The sequence below is a fragment of the Diadema setosum genome, chromosome 14 (genome assembly GCF_964275005.1).
Source record: "Diadema setosum chromosome 14, eeDiaSeto1, whole genome shotgun sequence".
NCBI lineage: Eukaryota > Metazoa > Echinodermata > Echinoidea > Diadematoida > Diadematidae > Diadema > Diadema setosum.
Genome location: NC_092698.1, coordinates 27,636,728 through 27,657,523, shown reverse-complemented (window position 1 = coordinate 27,657,523; position 20,796 = coordinate 27,636,728). Strand labels below are relative to the sequence as shown.

The 20,796-nt window shown below is 38.7% G+C and overlaps 2 protein-coding genes and 1 pseudogene across 2 annotated transcripts; 1 reads left to right on the top strand and 2 right to left on the bottom strand.

Annotated features, from left to right (window-relative positions):
• The first annotated feature begins 1,039 nt into the window (after positions 1–1,039).
• LOC140238263 (methionyl-tRNA formyltransferase, mitochondrial-like) lies at positions 1,040–9,613 on the top strand. Its single transcript, XM_072318198.1, has 10 exons — positions 1,040–1,257; positions 2,195–2,246; positions 3,273–3,448; positions 4,591–4,713; positions 5,698–5,800; positions 6,614–6,689; positions 7,380–7,468; positions 8,110–8,182; positions 8,654–8,733; positions 9,464–9,613. The coding sequence occupies exons 1-10, from the start codon at positions 1,040–1,042 to the stop codon at positions 9,611–9,613; spliced, it is 1,140 nt and encodes a 379-aa protein (XP_072174299.1).
• Positions 9,614–10,221: 608 nt separating this feature from the next.
• LOC140238262 (uncharacterized) lies at positions 10,222–11,279 on the bottom strand (annotated as a pseudogene).
• A 2,602-nt stretch (positions 11,280–13,881) lies between these two features.
• On the bottom strand, positions 13,882–15,689 carry LOC140238260 (piggyBac transposable element-derived protein 3-like). The gene is given in 2 exon segments (XM_072318197.1): positions 13,882–15,142; positions 15,478–15,689. Coding segments are annotated over 2 exon segments (1,473 nt in total).
• Positions 15,690–20,796: the final 5,107 nt, after the last annotated feature.

Below are 20,796 nucleotides of genomic sequence, written 5' to 3'. Positions count from 1 at the left end.
GGGGCATAGTCCCGGTAGTGTAGATGGCGCTGTTGATGATACTGCCGATCACCGTTAGCATTGATACAAAGATTACCGACGTTGAGCTGTCATCAAGAGTAAAGTGCGTAGGTGTTGCTAAGTAACGTTGCCTTTGTTGTCTTCTTTGTGCATCACGCAGTCTGTAGTAATGCCAGGGTGCGTACATATGTGCTTGTTATCGTGACATCACAAAAGAAGTTTGCTAAAGCTGTCATCCCCCTCAGCCGATTCATGAGCCGAACTTTGATCGGACCACTGACTACACTGAATCGGACTTCTTCGGACTCCGGAAAGTGGGCCAAAGCGTAAGCGCCAAAGAGAAGTCGATAGCGTAGCCGTAGGTCTCTAATAGGAAATTTGCGCCATGTGCCCGCGTACGCATTTGACTAAAACACCGGGACCATGCACCTGTAAGCTGTGAGCAAATGATTTGTGGAGCTTTTGTGGTTTGGAACTCGTGTTGCTTACTTATGGCTTTATGCTCATTTAAATACTAATATGTATGTGTAACTTGTGCATATTCGTAACCATCACATTCAGGATGCAAGTGTAATAAAATGATGCCTAAAATTTGCATTCTGTATTCCAACTGATACATTGATTGCATCATATCTTAATCTTATGATCAGTTCGTCTTCTTCCATTTGTAGTGTATCCTTCAGAATCTGAATATTTATCACATTGCAGAGTGTCAATCAAACTGTGAGCGCTATCTGGTCAAACTACATTCTGTCAAACCCTAATCATGCAGTTAATATCAAGATCTACCTCCTGTGAATTTTAGTGGAAATTGATTGCTGTTACAAGGAAAGGCAACTTCTTGTCTTCATTTCAGATGGTGACTGAATAAATCAGTGAGGTATTGGCAAGAGTGGAAGCGGGCAGACACCAAATATTGCAGCCTGTGATATACTCTACTGACATGCCACAGCTTCATTAATCTTACTTTCATCAGTCACTCCATTTGGCCACAGAGATGTGGAATGCAACCTTCAAGGAACTGCTAAACTTGTAAGCTATGGAGCTCAGGACTTCTGTAATGCCTGCATTGTTGACACAACTTGGGAGCAAGCTGATGAAAATTGATGTGCGCACCAGAATCAGCAGGAAACTAACAACGCATGGACGATTGTGCTGCAGTGTTTCCCAAAGCTTGAAGACACAGCCATGGAAGGTCATGTTTTTTGGCACAGATCAATTCTCACTTCCACATCTAGAAGCTCTGGAAGAATCAAGGTATCAGCTTTGGTACTGTAAAAGTAGAAATGTTCGAAGTGTTGAATTTTTATTAGTGGAAAAATGAGCAAAGAAAATGGGATTCCATCAGGAATCAGTGTTTAAATTTTGACGCATTTCCCACAACCAGAAACCAGAACGAGAATAAAAGCGCACAAATATTTTTGCTTGTCGTATGTTCAAGTAGTTGATGTCTTGATTCTGCGGAGACAAAAACTACCATAACTCATCTTACCCGGCACGAAAAATTATTCACATGAAATTATATCCTCTTTTGCAAATTTATTGTGTGTTGATTAAATGGTTGATAGTCTTTGCTTCAGGGACACACAACTGTTGTTGAAATGATTTACAAGTATTTTATCTTTATTGGTTTTATGTAGAAGAGCATTGCCAAGTATTTTGAAACTGCTTTTGCTATGTCTTTAAAGTCATGAATGAGCCAGACAGCCAGTGTGATAGATGTCCAAGAACCAACAGTGTTTCGCTTGTCCATTGATAGCAATATAAATCATTACCAAATATTCAAAAAATGTGTGTACTCGTGAATAAGCTGTTAATTTCGCATACAGATATTTTCGTGAATGAGGAAGTCACAGACATTTTTCACAAGTTGTTGTTTTTGCGAATTGACCCGAGGCTATCGTAAGTGCACTATTTCCCTGGTGCTGAGGCTATCGTAAGTGCACTATTTCCCTGGTGCATGGCAACATGTTTGCATGTTGTTACATTCATGGTGCAACAGTAATTCACAAAATTCGCAAATATTAAACCCTCACAAAAAGGACAGCTTGTAGAGTATTAACTTCAAAGTGAGTTTACCAACATTCTACCACCACAAAGAGAATAAGAAATCAAGTGGCATTCAATGAGTGGATCTAATTGTTGAATGTAAATGTGGCAACTTGATTTGCATCTTTTTCTTTCACATCCTCAGGAAATCTGGCACCCTGATAGACAGACTAGAAGTTGTTGTACCAGAGAGTAAGGTAAGTCAAGTGATCTATGAGTGGGTTGCTTTTATTTCCAAATATCTTCCCTGTCGCTCTTGTGTTTCACAGCTGAAAGAAGGTAAAGATATTGGAACTTGTAAATTATAATTTCATTGTCATTACCTCCCTTATTGACAGCTACATAATAGTCAGCAGCAAACTGTTTGTTTTTATCAAGCTCACATTACAGTTCACATACATGCAGGTCAACAAATGCTATGCTGAACTGATATGAAAAAGTTGTGCAGCATAATCTTGCCACAACTACATAGTTTTATCATCGTGCAGAAGAATCAGTGCTGCATTCCATCTGCAACAGCCTGACTAATTATTTCAGTGTTAAGAATTACATTAGCTTTATTTTTTTAATATTGAACTCTTAAAGAATCCTTGCATGGGCATACCTGTATCACAAATACTTGTGGGCCTTTGTGCGACAGAGCTTATTATGAAAATGAGATGTTTGCCTTGATGTTTTAATATAGTGTGAAATTGACTTGGACTTTCAGGAAGCTCTTGAAAAAGACCCCTGAAATTGATTTGATATGAACACCAACAATTGAGTTTGAGAGTGCCATTTGAATTATCTTAATATCATTATTCATGCCAGCCAAATGAATTTCCCATCTTGTCTTTCCCTGGTGATACGACATAATTACATCTCTCCTGTTACCGCCATCACATTGACAATTTGTGTGAATAATTTGGAATTCAATCGGTGTACATAGCAACAGTTACAATCGAGATATGTTATTTTCTAAGGTTTCTTTTTGCCAGAGACTACGTATTGACAAGATACTTACGAAGTTTCTTTCCAGTAAATTTCCATGCTCCTGTGTTAAGGATAGAGATGCCAACTAATATGTTTTTACTGCATCAAAAATATGAAATAGACCAAAATATCATTTTTGCCTTCAAAATATTTAACGCTTGTTTGATTGCTGTTTAGGTCAGGATGTTTTTTGATCTGGAGAGGTTAGCAACCCAGTAAAGTCGATTTCCGTATATCTTTTTTGTCCATAGTTTATCAAAAGACGAGGGAAGACGAGGAGAACGTCCCCTGTGTGGGACTTTACCCAGACCCAGGCCCTGCCCTGCCATCAGTGGCCTCTCCATGGCCCTCCAGCAGACTTTGACGTGGGCATCATTGTGTCATTCGGCCACCTCTTGCCCAAGTGGTTGATCGAGAGTTTTCCGCTGTAAGTGTAATGGTCTCATGATATAATGCGTAAGGAAGTGGTTTACTTATTCTCTGTCTGCATGCCTTGTGTACAGGTTTTATTCTTTTGTTATTTGGTTCATAGGCCCATTCACATAGCCAAAAGTGGTCGCTATTAATTTTGTATTGCAACTTGAATTGCAACGCAAGCACCTTTTTTGTTAATGTACATATAGACATAGTAATTGTGGCTGTTGGTACGATTCAACCCTATCGATGCACCGCAAAAAGTGCAACATTTGCTAAAAGTTGTAATTTTTTTTGGAATAATCGTGATTATGTGTGTGCAAAATTTGAGAGAAGTTAGCAAGTTACTTTGAAAGTACACCCCATCCCCATGTTTTTCATAACGTGTAGTTTGCTATAGCATTTTGTTTACAAGTTGCATGTGTAAAACTCAAGTCAATGAACCTATTGCCTTGAAAGTGTGAAATGATTTATACCCTAAATGTCCTTCCATTTTGTGTTAAGTAGTTGATACATGCTTACATTTTAAGACCCCTTCAGATGTATCGTGTATTTATATGGCAATTGTAATGTGTTGTATTTTGTTCCATTGGAGTAGTCCTTAAATCCCTTGTTGAGTCACTCATTTCTGTAGGTTCATAAGGATATTAAGTTCTTCATGTGATGGCTACCCTCTTAAAAGATACTTCACTTCCAACAGAGTTGTGATGCTACTGATTAATCTCACCCCATTTTTTGATTTATTTTTCCTTTCAGGGAGGCATTTTAGTGTAGTCTTGTCTATGAATCAGTGAGCAATGTTACATTTTTGTGTGATAATATATAAGAAGACCGATGGGTTTCATAAGAAAACTTTATAAAGTTTTGACTTATCCTTCAATGATGAAATGCAAGTTCAGTGATGTAAAATGTCAGTATTTATGGTGATAACCTGATAAACATTCAAGCTTCATGAAAAATGGTCATGCAGCAATAAGCAGAGATGACTTGTCAGATTTTTTGAACCACAAGCTGATGGCATTGGTTTATACTTTGAGTAAAAGGATATTGCGTAGCCATTGGGCAACATGTTTAGGAATATTCAGTGGCCAAAGTGATGTCCACGAGTACAAATCCCGTTTTGTTTTGTTTTTTCTTTTTCGCCTGCTTGACCAGGGGGATCCTCAATGTCCATCCAAGCCTGTTGCCACGGTGGCGAGGTGGTGCCCCAATCCAGCACACCATACTGAATGGAGACCAAACCACTGGGGTGTCTATCATGAGGATTCGACCAGACAAGTGAGCTTGAGACAACTCTTCAATATCCTGAAGCGGTATTTGGTACCATGATTTACCGAGGAATGGATGAAAATAATTCTTAGTGCTTTGGGCAAGGATATTTTGTTGTGTTAGTGATCTTAATACCAGTGCTTACATATGAGATAAATCTCATTATTTTTTTTATTTTTTTTTTTTTGCTCTCTCTCTCTGTATACAGTACCAAACAGTACAATAATATTGCCCTGGCGCTATAATGGGGGCATAGGCAAAGCATTCATGCATACAGCTCAGCAGCAGCAGCAGCATTGGTACCACTGCACTCTGCATTTAACTCCAGGATGGGCTGAATTTGTGGATTAGAAATGATCTGTTTCTAAGTTGCTGTCCAAACTTGGAGTGAAATTCTTGGGAGGAAAATAAAAATCATTAAAGATATTCATCGTTAATGTAGTTATGTTGGAACATGTGATAGCTGGAATTAAATTGGCAATGGAATCTCTATTGTCGGTTGCTAAAATTTGGCCACTATGACAGCAGTGTGTGTAACTGTACATCTTAAGAACACAAGATGGGGCTATACAATGCAGAACACCTGATATGATAGTACCTACAGGTTATCGTGCGCCAGATCATCTACAATATGCTAGAAAAGAGTGGATAACCACATGCACACTATGTTTTGTGATTTTCTCATACATAACTTGTTTTATATAGCATCTGCATTCACTAATTATTGGCTTTATCACTAGTATGGGTGAAAGTGTGTTCTGCTGGAGTCATAAGGTGTTTAATCCCTTTGTATATGCTGAAGTGAGTAAAACATGTCTATGCATCATGGTCATTGTGCTTTTACCACCCTTCATCATCAGAAAGTTAAAACAACATATCCATTCCCTGTGGCTTCAGGAAAACACTGGGCACAATATTTGAGTTGCTTTGGATGCTATTGAAGACATTGTTTTGAGTGAATAGTAATTATCATTTCTTGCTACCTTTTTCTAGGTTTGATGTAGGACCCATTCTACTGCAGAGGCAGTGTGCAGTCCCAGAAAGAAGCACCACAGAGAGTCTGTCTGATTTACTAGCTGCCATGGGTTCTGAAATGGTGAGTATCATGTCTTCACTTGTGAGGGTCAACAATACATGTTTGTGTGTTGTTGTTGTTTAATTTGAAGGTCCTGTTTACCTTTGGGAGCAGTGATTTAAAAAATGTTTGAGATATCACTTTTGATGCATATGTGTAGGTCAGTTGTATCACAAAGCATCCTACCGTATAAAATTTTAGCAACAAAGCCTAAAATATAAGGAGATATCACTATTTCTCTAATTAAACCATAACTGTAGACAGTTTAGTCTGGAAACATTTTTATTATAACTATTGTTCACATTTTTTATATTTAACAATACTTAACATTGATTATACTGGTTCAAATTTTTACATTGGTTGTTTCTATCCTGAACTCTCATTTTAGAACTATCTTAAAACACTAAAGCTGGGTTTTTGTTTCATCTGCAAATGGTAAATTATGCCTTTAATAAAGCTGAATTCTAACCCAGTATGTAATGACCCTATGTGCTCAGAACAACTGCTGGAGGTGCAATGCTCATTGACCTCATCTTCAGGATTTTTGTTTTGAGCTGAAATATTTCATCAGCGGATTACCATCCAGACACATGTTTTTAGCATCAGGGCAGCACGATGTATTTTCACTGTTTAGTGCAACAAATCTGTATTAGTGTTGACGCAGAGGTATATTGTGACATTTTGTCATTGAAATGAGAGGAATAGATGCACCTGCAATTATTGCCATCCGACATACTTTTTGTTAGCAGTGGCTCCAAAGAGTTTGTGTCATTGTTTGTTGGTTTTTTTTCATTGCTTGTGTATGAATAATATTGCTCAATCACTTACCTGCAGTTACTGGAAGTTCTTTGTGATCTGCCTACTTTCATAAAGAATGAAACACCTCAGGAAGGAGAGGGAGTCACTTTAGGTATGTTGAAATAGAGTTTATTGCATAATATCATTAGCATAACAGCAAATGTGTACTCAATAAAAAATATTTTATCAGTATGGCAGTTCAAAATGAGATACAGTCCGACCTCTGTTAACCAGCCATGTCGGGACCGGTACCCCTCCCGGATTGGTGGATAATGGAAAAACAAAGGTTATGTTCATATGATGAGTACGAGAAGGCTGTCGGCCCATTGGTAGCTATATATAGGTATTGTACACCGCAAAAGTAATGCAATTTATGCAAGCCTACTTACAATCATAGTCATGAAATGGAAACATTACTGTAAAATCCATAACATGTTTCTGTAGGGAATATCATAGGTAGATTGCTTGAGTTTTGTAGTAGTTTAAATTGTGTTTGAAATCACTTTTTCTTTTTCTTCGCTGCTTGGTTGTGTCCGAATGATAGAGAAGTCCAGATAAGAGAGGGACGGATGATCAAGGTCAGACTGTACATATCTGCACAGAAAGGAGAGTGATGGAGGAAAATCAGTCACAGAAGCAAATTAGAGATCTCAGCCTATGAACTCTACATTTCAACATTTTCTCTGCCATGGAAATTACCTCGCTTCAATACTGAAAGATGATAACTCTGTATCCTGTGATTCTATTTTTTATTTTATTTTCCTTTGGTGATATTTCCTTTTGTATTTCCTTCTTTTGTCAGGTCTCAAGATACCACAAAAGATGGCATGGGTGGATTGGCATTCTTCTGTACAGGAAATTGACAGATTGTCACGAGCTCTTTCAGGCCAGGTACATATAGGGATGCAATCAGTTCTCAAGCTCAGTGTTAATCTTTTGAAAAGGCTGGCACCCAGTGATCGAGCATGGGGTCTACATTGTTCAATCAAGTGTCAACCCCCTACAAATGCTCATACCATTCTAGCCATGACAGCAATTGCTAATTTAGGAAACAAGTGAACTAAGTAAAGATGCTTCAACATTGCAAGAATAAATGTGATGAAATGAGGCTCAATTCAAAACAATTTTTTTTTTTTTACAAAATGATGCCTACATGTTCATTAGATCATGGAGTGTCTCAAAGGAAAACAGATTCACACGCTAAAAGTATTGTTGTATTCAGTCTGCCAATTCTGTTCTACAGTGGTTGGATCAATTAGAAAGCTCAATTATAGTCAAGAGGAAAGTGTTGCAACCATTAAGATAGTACTTTGGGAAATATTGATAATACGTGTAGAAGGAATTTTGGGGAGATTTGGTTTTCATTTGTTGCCACCAGCTTAATGCATCATCTGTCAAAATTTCCTTGCCTGCCATTCTGAATTTGCAAAGGTGGCTTCTCTTAACTTTATAAGCATATATACCAGATCATCTTGCTTCTGAGGTTCCTCTACTGAAGCAGCATATTTAATTTCATCCATATCATGTTGCAGATGCCATTGCTAACTCTGTTTGAGGGCAAAGAGCTGAGGTTGGAACAAATGCTCCCACCGAGACAAAATGATGGTGAGTTAAATAACATGCTATTGCAAAACAAAGATGTTACAAAGCAGAACAAGAACACCAAGTATCATATCCTTCATGCCTTTGAATGCACCCCTGGAAGGATGCAATACTTTATATCAGTATAAATTATCTCTTTGTCCCTGTAATTGGAAGAGTGAGGTAACATGGTCCTTACATATCATCAGTGCGATTTTAGAAGGCAGGCTGGATATTTTTACAATAAACTGAGCTAATGGACTACATTTCAGCTTTTAAACCATTCAGTCTATCCTAAACATGTTGTGGATAAATTGCATCTTATCAATCCACAAAGAATAAGAAACAAAAACAGACTTGGATAAAGATTTTGATGAGAACAGCAAGTGTACGTACCAGAAAATGCATGGTATAGAAGATGTTTAACACATTGCAGAGAGTTGTACATACGTTTTTATTGTAAATTCTGCATCATGTCATGCACGATTTGTACAGGAACAGCATCGCCTGAGGACTCCGCACCAGGATCAGTTTGTTACTGCAGAGAAACAGATGCAATTTATGTACGTTGCAAGGTAGGTTAAAGCAGCAATTCCTCGTGCTCCTACTTATTTTTGTCATGCTGATGGGTACATCATGCAATTCACATAACTTTCACTGTGTCCATCAGGTAGTATTTCTGTGACAGGTTTTTTATTCATTTGAGTACAGAAGCCCAAGGAACAGTTTAATCTTACTGCTGGTGTACTTGATAAAACAACTCACTAGAGACTTTGCATGTCATCCTTTGAAAGTTCATTCTCATTACAGTTTACCCTTATAAAATAGTTATTGGGAGGGACTGTGATAAAGGTATTCATGGGAATAGGGTGTTGGTTAGATGATGTTTGGGAAGCTTTGTCTTATTTTTGTGTTTTTGTTGTTTTTGTCATTGTCATTGGCTGCACACCTAGTAAACAATGCATGTCTGCCTCTCCACAGATGAGACATCCTCTCTTTTTTCTGTATGTTTATAGACAGATTTTGTCATATAAAATGCCCCCATTTTTTTTTTTCTTTCGTGTTGGTCACATTTTAGGAATGTCAGGAATGCTTGTTCAAACTTCTTTAAGAATTATTTAAACTAGTGACACCTTTACAAGGCTTTACAGCAATATGAAAGAATACAATTTGAATGAGATTATTTCCAATCACAAGAAGTCAGCAGTAATTGTGATTGATATTGTATCCATTTTAACATGTGCAAACATAGGGCATACTAATTGACATATTCTTTTTCCTCCCTTCGGTCTTGCAACTTTAAAGGATGGATGGGTTGCCTTCCAAAGCGTCTCTCCCATTGGGCGAAGACGGATCACAGCTAAGGAGTTTTACAATGGCTTTCTGTCGTCTCCGAGATCATCGACCAGCAGCGAGCTGAGGAAGTTCTACGACGTCAAGTCAGTAGACAGATGACAGGAAAGGAACATATCTGTGGGCTTGCCATGTGTTTAAGGTTGAGACATTGTCAGTTCCACAGGGCTAGGGGCCATTGTAAGTCTTTTCTCAATTATGTTGAACACAGAGGGTGTAACAGGACAACAGCCTCATTGACCAGTTTCCTTCCGTTGATAACAGGCATGCCCAAATTTCCTGAATAATACTTGTAAATCTATTTTGCTCTCTTTGTCACATTTTTGTAATGTGTGTGCAATTTCTGTGTTTGTTTCAATGCTTTAATGACCTCATTTTATACTTCATAATGACATATAAACAATGGTAAAACCATTTCCTCTGCTCTTCCAATATCTGATGTAGCACTAAATATCTATGCTGAAATCCACCATATTTTCTCAAATCAGATTTGTGTACAGCCATCATTTCACCACTAGAGTATCTTCCCATACATCAACAGAAAGTAGAAAAGAAATGGCAGACATTAAAATTTAATTTGTATTTTCTGAATAACAGGAGGTTAGAGAATTCAGCCATTGGCTGCGCTTTAGCCATTGGCTGAATTTGTGTAATATGAGATGTCAAAGATTTTCGCAGTAGTCATTGATCACAGAGGACATATGAAGCAGTTATATTGTTTGGTGGCAACTTGACCTATTCTGCTTGTAGAGCTGAAGCATGTCGCTGACTGGATGGTACTGTCCTATCACTGCCTGTCCAAATGAAGTTCCCTGAAAAGTGGGTTTTAGACAAAACTTCCTGAAGGGGGATTCACTTATCCACCTAACATGTTTGAGTATGTCTGCTGAGGGAAATTAACTCCTCTTGGCAGAGGAGGTTGCCACTGATATTGTTGAGTGTGCCATGGAAGAGGTCAATGTTGATACCAGATGCTTTCAACACTGCTGTCAACACTGCTTTAATCTATTAAGCGAGGGTTTGCTTTAATGCCCTCCCTAAAGGTTGCTTGTAGGTGACAAATAGTCTGTTCTCCTTCTTCAATGTGTTTGTTCTGTAACATGTATTCTTTGATGTAGTGTATGATGCAGAGTTTCTTGTCCTCGGGGGAAGCTTTCAGTGTTACTATCACTCCAACATTCCCAGGTTGATTCTGTTTTATCAATTCAGCGACTGGTATCTCCACATAATCTTTGGATACTTTCGCATTGTCAAGGGTCAAGCATGAAAGCGTTTGCACATTTTGGACAGAGTTCAGAATGAGTAAAAAGCATACCTTGCATGTCAGTGGACACAGTGAAATCTTTTGAGCTGGGGTTGCTCATCTGAGATAGTCCAACACTTTCGCTACATCCCATATGAAACTGTATCATGGGGTCGGTGATCTGAGATTGAAGATGCCCTTGAAGTACCATTGTATCCAAGGGTGTGTAGAAATAGTATATTTCTCATCCCCTAAAAGGACAACTGATGCAAGTGCACTCCTTGATGTGTTTATGATGCTCTAGCTATGCTCTATTCTTGTAAAGGGAATTAAAGAAAGATAACAAATTCCCCACCTATGTATGGGTCCGACATAAAATGGTGTTCACTGCACATCCTTTGCCACTTCCTGATACACACCATGTACTGATCCTTTGTAGACTTCCTCCAGGAAGCTGCCAGTGTGTTAAGCAGTCTCTTGTGTCAGCCCTTGAGCTACGAAATGTTTGCTCCAACTCTGCAACATAAGAGGGAGAGATGGGTAAGTGGATGGGTTCTGCAGGTAATGGGTTGAGTTAACAATTGGTGTTTTCACAATTCCCAGGGCTGCTCCAGTAGCATGTTACGCAGTATAGTGTACCAGGGCTGTGTAGGCCATTTTTCTTTGTTTAGCCTGACATTTTTCTCTGTGCACTTTTGCAATACCTTCTCTATGATTTTGTCATGCTCTTTTTGATTTGGTTCAAATATCGAGATGTCATTCATGATTACTTCAACTCCTTCTGTGTCAGTGAATGCTTCAGTCATAATTCTTTGGAACAGCTCCGGTGCTACATTTATGCCAAATGGTAGTCTGTGGAACGTGTATCTACCAAATTCTGGGTTGAAAATACACAGGTTCGAGCTGTCTTCATCCAGTTGTATCATCCAATAGCCACAATTTGCATCCAGTGTTGAGAACACTTTTGCCCCCGCCAAACGATCGCAAATAGCATCTATTGTTTTCATGGGATAATGTTCCCGTTTGAACGCTCGATTTACATCAACTGGCCATAAACCGGGCACCTGCGGGGTCCATGTTTGCTTTCACATTTTCACCACATGTATGTTTTTGGTGTCCAACTTTGTTGTTGCTTGTGTTCAGAGGCAGTTTGTTTGTGATGACTTTGTTGTTGAGCAGGCTGTCTTAGCCAGTTCTTAGGGTTTTTTGCCATCCTGTTCCACTTCCATTCAAATTTGTGGCTTGAGCAGTTGTCGCCTCTTCTGAGCAGCATGCGTCAATGGTCTGTTGCAAAGTCAGATCTCTTTTTTCCAGTAATGTTGAGTGCAATGCTTTGTCTCGGAGTCCCATGGTGATTCTGTCTTTGAGGAGACTCTCTGACAACTGTCCAAATTTACAAGTCGAAGCTTTCCTTTTTAAATCTGTTGTGAAGTCATCTATAGATTCTCCGGGTTGTTGCACACAAGTATGGAAGATATGTCTCTCATATGACACATTCTTCTGAGGAAGAAAATGTTCATCAAACTTTTTGATCAAGAGATCCAGATCCTCGCGATCTTCATCATCTGCATAGTCAAATGTATTGAAAATTTCAATTGCAGCCAGACCCACCACATGTAACAGTGTGTTGACTTGCACACTCTTGCCTTTATTTCCGAGGCCACTTGCAATTTTGTAGATCTCAAATTGCTGTTTCCATGATTTCCAGTTTTCTGCTGGGTTTCTAGCCATAACCAGTTCTGATGGTGGTTTTAAGTGCTTGAATTTTGACTGTCGTTATCCTGACATCATGTGATATTTTGTTCTTATAGAATCTTGTGGGTTCAGACGGCAGTGCAGTATAATTTGAAAGTACGCATGGATACACGCTTAGAGTTCAGTATGTGTTTATTCTCTGAGCCAAAGCCCTTTCATGACCAAAATAAGTTAATTTCTCATTTCAGTCCTAACTTTTTTTAAAGGTTTTTCATAGGTCAAATATTACAAAAAATGCTTGAAAAACTTGTTTGATTGATTAATGAACACCGTTAATTAGTGACGGGACTTTTGAGTCCCGACAGGCTATGAAGCACGGATGTTATGGTCACTGGGACTTTTAAGTCCCGTTTCTTTCCCACTCTCTAATACATTCAAATACAAATGCATTCATGATAAACAGATTCCAGTGCTGCAATTTTATGAAATTGTATTATTTTTAATCAACAAACTCAATATAGAAACATATTTTCCCCTTAAAATATGTAAAATTAGTCTTGAAAGTATGGTAAATTTGCAAACAAGTATATACTTGTGCAATGATAAAAACTTCTATACCGCATGGCATGCAGCTGCAGCTGCGCATGTCTTATTAGTAACAACTGCCCTGATCATGATACAAACTGAAAATTGCAACTGATATCTAAGAAGTATACCAAATGCAACTCAAGATTGAATAAGCGCACTTACTAGGGATTTACGTGTAGTTGAGGTTTGAAAATCTTTATAATTAAATATCAATGATATGGAATATAAAGCAAGTTTATCTTGAAGTGCAATCATCTTGTGAAAGGAAATAATTGTGTAAAATATTCAATTATCTGGTCCATTCCCATTGGTTTGATTATTAAGTGGTTTTCGTGTGTTTTGTTTGAAGCTGATTTAATTGCAAACTCAGTACTGTGTACCATAAAATACTGTCATGTACTACCCTTTAGACACAACATGATCAAAAAGTTACACATAACTTGTGCTAATGTATTACAAGAACAATTATTCGTTTAACATGTTAGAATTAAACCTGCATTGTCATGCTTACTTTATGTGACATACTCTATGCAGGATATGCACACCTACTTGCAATGATATGTGTAGAAGCAATTCTTCTTCTCATTCACGCAAAGAAAAACTTTGCAAGTGGAGCATTTGCTGTGGGGTCGGGACTCTATTCTACTCATTGAACAACATTCACATCTCCCACGCTCAGCCACAAACTGCGGCATGTGGACACCCACGTTTTGCAATCTCACATCATCCGGGACACTGAACCCGGTTTTGCGTCTTTTCACAAGTTTGGTTGGAGGCGGTTGGGCAGCACCTGGAGATGAAGGCCTTCCCCTCTTTGGTGCTGATGGCATTGGCTTTGCCAGGGTTAGGAGACCCATTGTGACTTTTCGTCTGAACTTATGAGGGGCATCTTACCAAACATAGATTGATACACAACATACGCATTGACAAAAGCGATGTCAAGAATACCACAGAAAATCCTATGCCACCACTTCATTGATTTTCGATTTACCCCGTAAAGAGTGCGGAGCATATCTGCCTTGTCTACACCCCCCATGTTTTCATTGTAGTCTGCAATCGCAATTGGGCATTTGACCTCTTTCTTGGTGCCATCCTTCATGGTCCTTCGGACAGTGGTTTCTTCAGTGCCGTGATAGTTTGAGATGACATGGATTAGTTTATTGTCCTTCCACTTGAAGACACTGATGTCTTTCTTGCTTATGAGATGGTCAAACTCCCCTCTTTCCTTTAGTTGTTTGTCATCAGTAAGGTCAGGCAGGTGTTTGCGTGTAGCTCTGATGGTTCCACAAGCCAACACTTTGTCCTCTTTCAGGTCCTCCATCAGACGAACAGAAGAAAAGTAATTGTCAAAAAAGACGGTGTAGTTCTTCCCTGTAAGGGGTCTGGTGAACGTGTGGATGACTTTCTCACCGAGACCATAGTTATCTGGGTATAGCTGAACATCTGCATTGCCTCCCTTCCCCTGGTAGACTTCAAATTGCCCGATATAACCAGAGTTATCTGCTCTGGCCCAGATCTTGTATCCCCTCTTGATCGGCTTCATCGGGTTGTACTGCTACAGTCTTGATCTTCCTTTGAACAGAATCATGCTCTCATCGATGCTCTGCTTTCGATCCATGTTGTAGAGATAAGCAAATCTCTCATTCTTACCATCAACTAGTGGTTGGAGTTTGAACATGCGGTCTTTGTTCTCCTCTGGCCTGTCTAGGTTATTGTTTATGTGCAGATTAGAGAGGATGTCTCCAAACCGTTTTCTTGGCATTGTACGTGCCATGACATCCAAATGAAGATCTTCATCACACAACCAGAAGTCTCGCCATGATGGAAGATGGTGATAACCCATGCAGAAATTGATGCCTATGAAGCCGATGAGCTCCTCATCTGTCAAAGGCAAGAAATGTCTTCCTTTCTGATTCGCGTAGCGATTTGTCTCAAAGATGATGGCATCCCGAATGCCTTTGTCAAAGAATTTGAGGAAGGCATCCGTTGGGCATGAGCACTGTGCAAATTCATCCTTGTTGCAGCAGCCTCCTTGTTCATTGAATGAAGGATCATCTGTTTGTTTGTCCTTCTTCCTCCATCTTCTTTCATCATTTTGCCTACCTCTGAGGTCACGAGAGGTCGATCAGCATCGCCATCATCAGCATCACCAGCAGAGGTCAACTGAAGCCTGTGTTGTAACCTGCGGTTTGTATACTGTATGGAAGTTGACCATGGTAGCTAGGAGATATAAACGCATTTCAAACCAATATTGGTTTATCTACTCTCAGAAAGGCAATTGTGGTCTCAAACACATTTCAAGACGCCATGTGAATGGCATTTCAAATTGGCATTTTTAAAAGGCGTGTGAGAACACTGTTGCATTTATCTCTCATCCAAAAATGCCTCAAACGCGTTTAGGATCGGGATTCTGGCTCAGAAAATGTCTAGATGACCACACCCTATATCTACATGTTCATAGTCACCTACTTGTTGAGAAGTGATCTCTGTATCTATTTCCTCCCCTGGCCCTGGCTCTGCGTGTAGTAGGGTGGTGGCTGCTTGTTGCCACTCTCCCTTGCTGCTGATGGTGTGAATGTATGAGGGGGATCTTGTGGTCTCCCCCGCCTCCAAGCTTTCCATAAAAAAAGGCTGTCCAGAGGAACCGGTCATGGGGTTTGGATACGTTGTTCTGCGATCATAACCTCTCCCTGAAGAGTGAACAAATCCAGTTGTTGTATTTTGATGACGAGATGCCACGTCCAATTTCTTGTACATGTATTACACAAATTCAGCTAATCAATAGCTAAAGTGCAGCCAATGGCTGGATTCTCTACTATATGTTACAAGATGAAATAGCAAGATTTATCCCTCGCTTATCTTTGTGCATGGAAATATCATATGTGGGCCCTGCTTTATGAAGAGTTATAATTGATTATATAGTTGATTTCTATCACAAGTGTATGGCAGCCTGTGTGGTAAGGAAGTTAATAATCGATCATATCTTTTGATAAAACGGGGCCCTGTTATACTTTCTTGGGAACTTTGTCCAAAGATTTATAGCTTTTATCCATATTTGTTTGAAGACATTGAAAGAGGATGCAGATTACATAAACTTGAACAAGCTGATTTATAACTGGTATTAATGTTTCATTCAGCATCTAGTGGAATATCAATGTGTTAGGATAAGATATTGTTTATTTCCATGAGCTTTCTTGTACAAACCATGGACCTACTCATGGGCGGTCATCGCTCGTTAATTAATTCATGCACCTGTTTCTGTCAAAAGTAGCACAAAAGCATTTTAAGCATGCTTTCCTGCTTTGATCTTATCATCACCGCCGACAGCCAGCCTGGATAAAATCAAGACGACACTTTGAGAACTCTAAAAAGTACATTGTGCAGAAGATAGTACTTCTCTTAAATCGACAAAAATGCCTGTGCAGTTGTAGTGTACATTGGGAAATTGTTGCTCAAGTAATTTCGTTTTCGAAATACGCGTACTTTACAAGAGAAAGCAATTATTTTGGCAGGTTGGATGTGATTTGTAAGCTAATTTTCATAGTTTTCGCCTATTGTTCCAGAGTAAACATGGCAGTAAACGTAGGTGACATGTATGTCACATCATTAAGCCATGTTACATGCTTGTCCACAGGTGTCCACTTCAGTAATTTTCAGTTTTGTGACAGGAAAACTGTCATGTTTTCAGGTTTGCTGCTCCCTTTCATTGGTATTTATTCAAAGCCAGTTGAGGGTGAAAAGGCACCTCAGCAAAATAAGACTGCAATGAGGGAAATGGTTCTTTTGTCAGGGACGATGCACGATCGCACAATCGTTATTATCCAAGCACCTGAAAGTACTCATTAAGATGCACATAATCAGGTGGCGGCTGTGATGATGGGATCAAAGAAAGGCATTCGTTACTCATCCATGTGTGTATTAGGTCCATGTACAAACAATATTCATTCATGTAGAGTAGTAACTCCTTCATTAAGAATTGTTAGTCAAAACAGTGTGTACTTTGAAAAGATGTTATGGATTATGATAATAATGCCATACACTGCACGACTTAGTACTTTGCAGATATGATTTGCATTACAAAAGAAAAGGTAACATGGGTATATCAATGTAGTGTGCTTACACAGAGCTACTTGTAAGAAACTTTTTTTTTCTGAAGAAAACAAGATTGGTTTATAATTTGCAGGGTAAGTGCAACATGACAACTGCTTGAGACATCTCAAACTTGTCAAACCTAAGTTTTTAAGTCATTGTGTTTTTGTTGTTGTTGTTGTTGTTGTTGTTTTTGATGAGACAAGGTCTTTGTGAAGACCTCAGTTGAGGCTGATCAGCAGCAACCACTCCTACCTACCTTCTACATTGTATGTCTTCCAAATTTTATGAGTCACTAGCTCATGAGGACAATGGGACAGTAATAAAGGAAAAGAGACATCAATTTCCTCTATTGCCATAAAATGATAAACTTGTATCTCATTCTATCATGTGACTTCAGTTATATGAGCTTACCTGACCCCCCCCCCCCTCCAAAAAAAAAAAAGAGACAAAAAAGGTTATGCACCTGCCAATTTATGAATTTTCATGTCTGAGGAGATAGATGTCAGCAAAAAATTTCCAGGACATTTGTACTTCTGACTGGAACACCTCAAAACAGTTAACTTTCCACATGTTCCTCTAATCACAAAGGAAGAAGACTTCAGTGCATGTATTAAACATGATTGTCTGTATTCTGAAACACACTGTGAATGAAATCCATATTTCAATGGTCCATGGAGTAGAACAAGTACAAAATGGGGATACCAAAACATGAAATGCATGTGCATTGTGCATTCATAATTAGATGTCTGAAGGCACACAGGGATCTGTCACATGCATTTACTGAGTCGAGATTTGCGCAATCCATGGACTAGATTTAAACAAGTTTTGTGAATTCCAGCAGATATGTTCCAACTTCAGCTACATGTATCAGCAAAGACATGATTTGGATTCTTGCATTTCTGCATATGCAGATATGTACCAACAAGTTGAACAATGGGAAACTGAGCTTACTATTGAGATCGTTTCTTGCCAAGATATATTGCAGATAAACTCTTTGCTTTCAAAGAGATGTGACTGTCTGTAGGAAACAGATTGCATTTATAACATTTTGATAGTTACACATATGCCAATGTGTGTGTGAGTAATGACTGCATCTGTTTTTGCGGTGTGACTTCCAGCTTGGTTATAGCATATGCCTTGTTATATACGTAGAGGTCTTATGAGTATAATCCATAAAGAAGGTACTGCCTTCAGACAGACATACCCGAAAATTCACATAACTCGTATCCACTGAACTGAAAGTGGATTTGTGCTGCAGGTTGAAAACATGTTGTGCAAGTCTTCAAGTCTAGATAGCTCATCTCCGATGCACGGGACAGGACTACATGTGCAACTCTTTTTTTTCATTTGATTTGAATTGATGTCTGCATTTTTTCCTGAAGTACAATAAATGGCAAAGTATGCATACAATGCATATTGGAAGTGGCGTGGAAAGAGTTTATTTCTTCAATTTTTATTAATTGTCATTTAAATACATTGGAGTGATATGCAAATAGAAAACAAAGTGCACGCTCAATCTTTTATGTAAAGCTGAGAAAAAACCCAAAGCTCCAGAACGAGCAATACGTGTATGTGTTGCTAATATGATGCATTCTCAATTTGTCCTATACTACTCATACCAGTCATTGTACTCAACATGCAGGTCTATACCCATTGATACAGGTGAATTTTCCACTTGGTTGTGTATGCCTTGTGCCACCTCCTATGGGCCTTGTGCTTCTTAGAGACACATACTCCAGTCGTACAAAGTTTCTTGGATGTCACAATAAAGAAAGGGCAAGGAGAACAAAGTTTATTTATTTATTTATTTATTTATTTATTTATTTATTTATTTATTTATTTATTTATTTATTTATTTATTTATTTATCTATTTATTTATTTATTTATTTATTTATTTATTTAGTCATATTTATACAGGGTGGCCCTATCAGTAGTCAATGCACTGTTCTCGCTAGAGGCCCTGTGTCACAAACTCATTCATAAAAGTCAAACGAAACAGACAAATAACACTACAGAAATATACAACAGAGATTACAGAAAATGGATCTAACAAGATCTACATATATCAGATAGCAAATAACCCAGGTTATGAGGCGAAATGTTTCAAATAATTACAGCAAAAGGTAGCTTTTGAAGGAAAACTACGTATAATTGCAGGAAGTGCATTCCAAAGCATAACTCCAGAGAAAGAAAAAGCCCTTTTCCCACTCTCAGAGGTGACTCTGGGCAAAACAAGACCATGGGTGCCTGCCCTTCTTGTCCTGTACCGATGTGTACTACTGCATAGCGTGAAGCGATCAATCAAATAGGATGGAGCAGAACCATTAATTACATCATATAAGTGCTTAGCCCGATGGAACCGCCAACGTTCCTCCATAGGAATCCAATGCAAGGTTTTGAACATTTGAGAGGAGGGTGTTCAAGGATTTACTTTCAGTATTATCCTTGCCATTTGTTTATGTTGTTTGATCAGTATCGACCTGTTGAGCTGATTGCAATTCGTCCAGGCATTACAGCAATAGTCAAAGTAAGGTAAGACCAATGCATTACCAAGCAATCTAGCGCTGTCAAGAGTTAGATATTTTCTAACTCGTCTGAGTAATGCTAATCTGGTTGCTATCTTTTTTTAGGTATATTTGATTTGCTCTTGCCAGCTAAGATGCTGATCCATCCAGACCCCTAAATACTTCACACTGTGGACCTGTTTGATAATTACATCATTCACCTTAAAGACCATATTCAGATTGGACTGAACAGACTTCTGTTGTGTGCCAAAAGTACCTGTGTTTTATCCATATTGAGTGTGAGGTGATTCTCATCTAACCAAGACTTCACTTTCTTGAGTTCTCGGTTTAAAACCATTTCTATTCTTTCAGGATTTGGATCACTGAACATCATAACCGTATCATCTGCATACATCACTACTGTATATCACACTCATCAACTACTCTTGGCAGGTCATTCATGAAAATAGTAAACAACAGAGGTCCTAATATGAACCCCTGCGGTACTCCAAACTTTGTTTCATGAATGGCAGATTTCTTTTTTTTTTGAACAACAGTATACTGAGTTCGTTCGTTTAAGTAGGAAGTAAACCACTTAAGAGCTGTTCCCTCAATACCGTACATTTGTAACTTCCTAATTAATATCGCATGATCTACTGTGTCGAATGCCTTCCTTATATCAAGGAAGACAAGACCAGTAAAACTTCCTCTATCCATATTCCTCAATAAGAGTCAGTAACAAAAGTCAAAACAGTATGAGTGGAATGTCCCTTTCTGAAACCCGACTGATGGGGGGTAAGTAGACCATTGTCAACAAAGTAATCATGGAGTTGGTTGTGTACACTTTTTCAAGTATCTTGACAATAACAGGTAGTACTGAAATTGGTCGATAATTGTCAATGTTAGTCTTGTCTCCTCCCTTGTGAATTGGGGTTACTTTTGCCCGTTTCCAACAAGGGGGGATAACACCTGCTCGAATGGAACAATTGTACATCTCTGTAACTGATTGTGCTATGACAGGTGCTGCCAACCTGAGCAAATGACTACTAAAAAACCATCTAGACCAGAGGATTTGGCTGCTTCAATAGATTTTAGTTCCTTTTCAACAAATTCTTTATCAATGTCAGTCAAAGTAAATGTGTTCATAGCATGCCCTCTATAT

Excerpts from the sequence above, each read along its gene's own strand:
- LOC140238263 (XM_072318198.1), top strand. The coding sequence starts at position 1,040 with ATGGAGCTCAGGACTTCTGTAATGCCTGCATTGTTGACACAACTTGGG. Across the intron at positions 3,449-4,590 it reads TTGATCGAGAGTTTTCCGCT|GGGGATCCTCAATGTCCATC; the intron begins GTAAGTGTAATG and ends CTGCTTGACCAG. Across the intron at positions 4,714-5,697 it reads ATGAGGATTCGACCAGACAA|GTTTGATGTAGGACCCATTC; the intron begins GTGAGCTTGAGA and ends ACCTTTTTCTAG.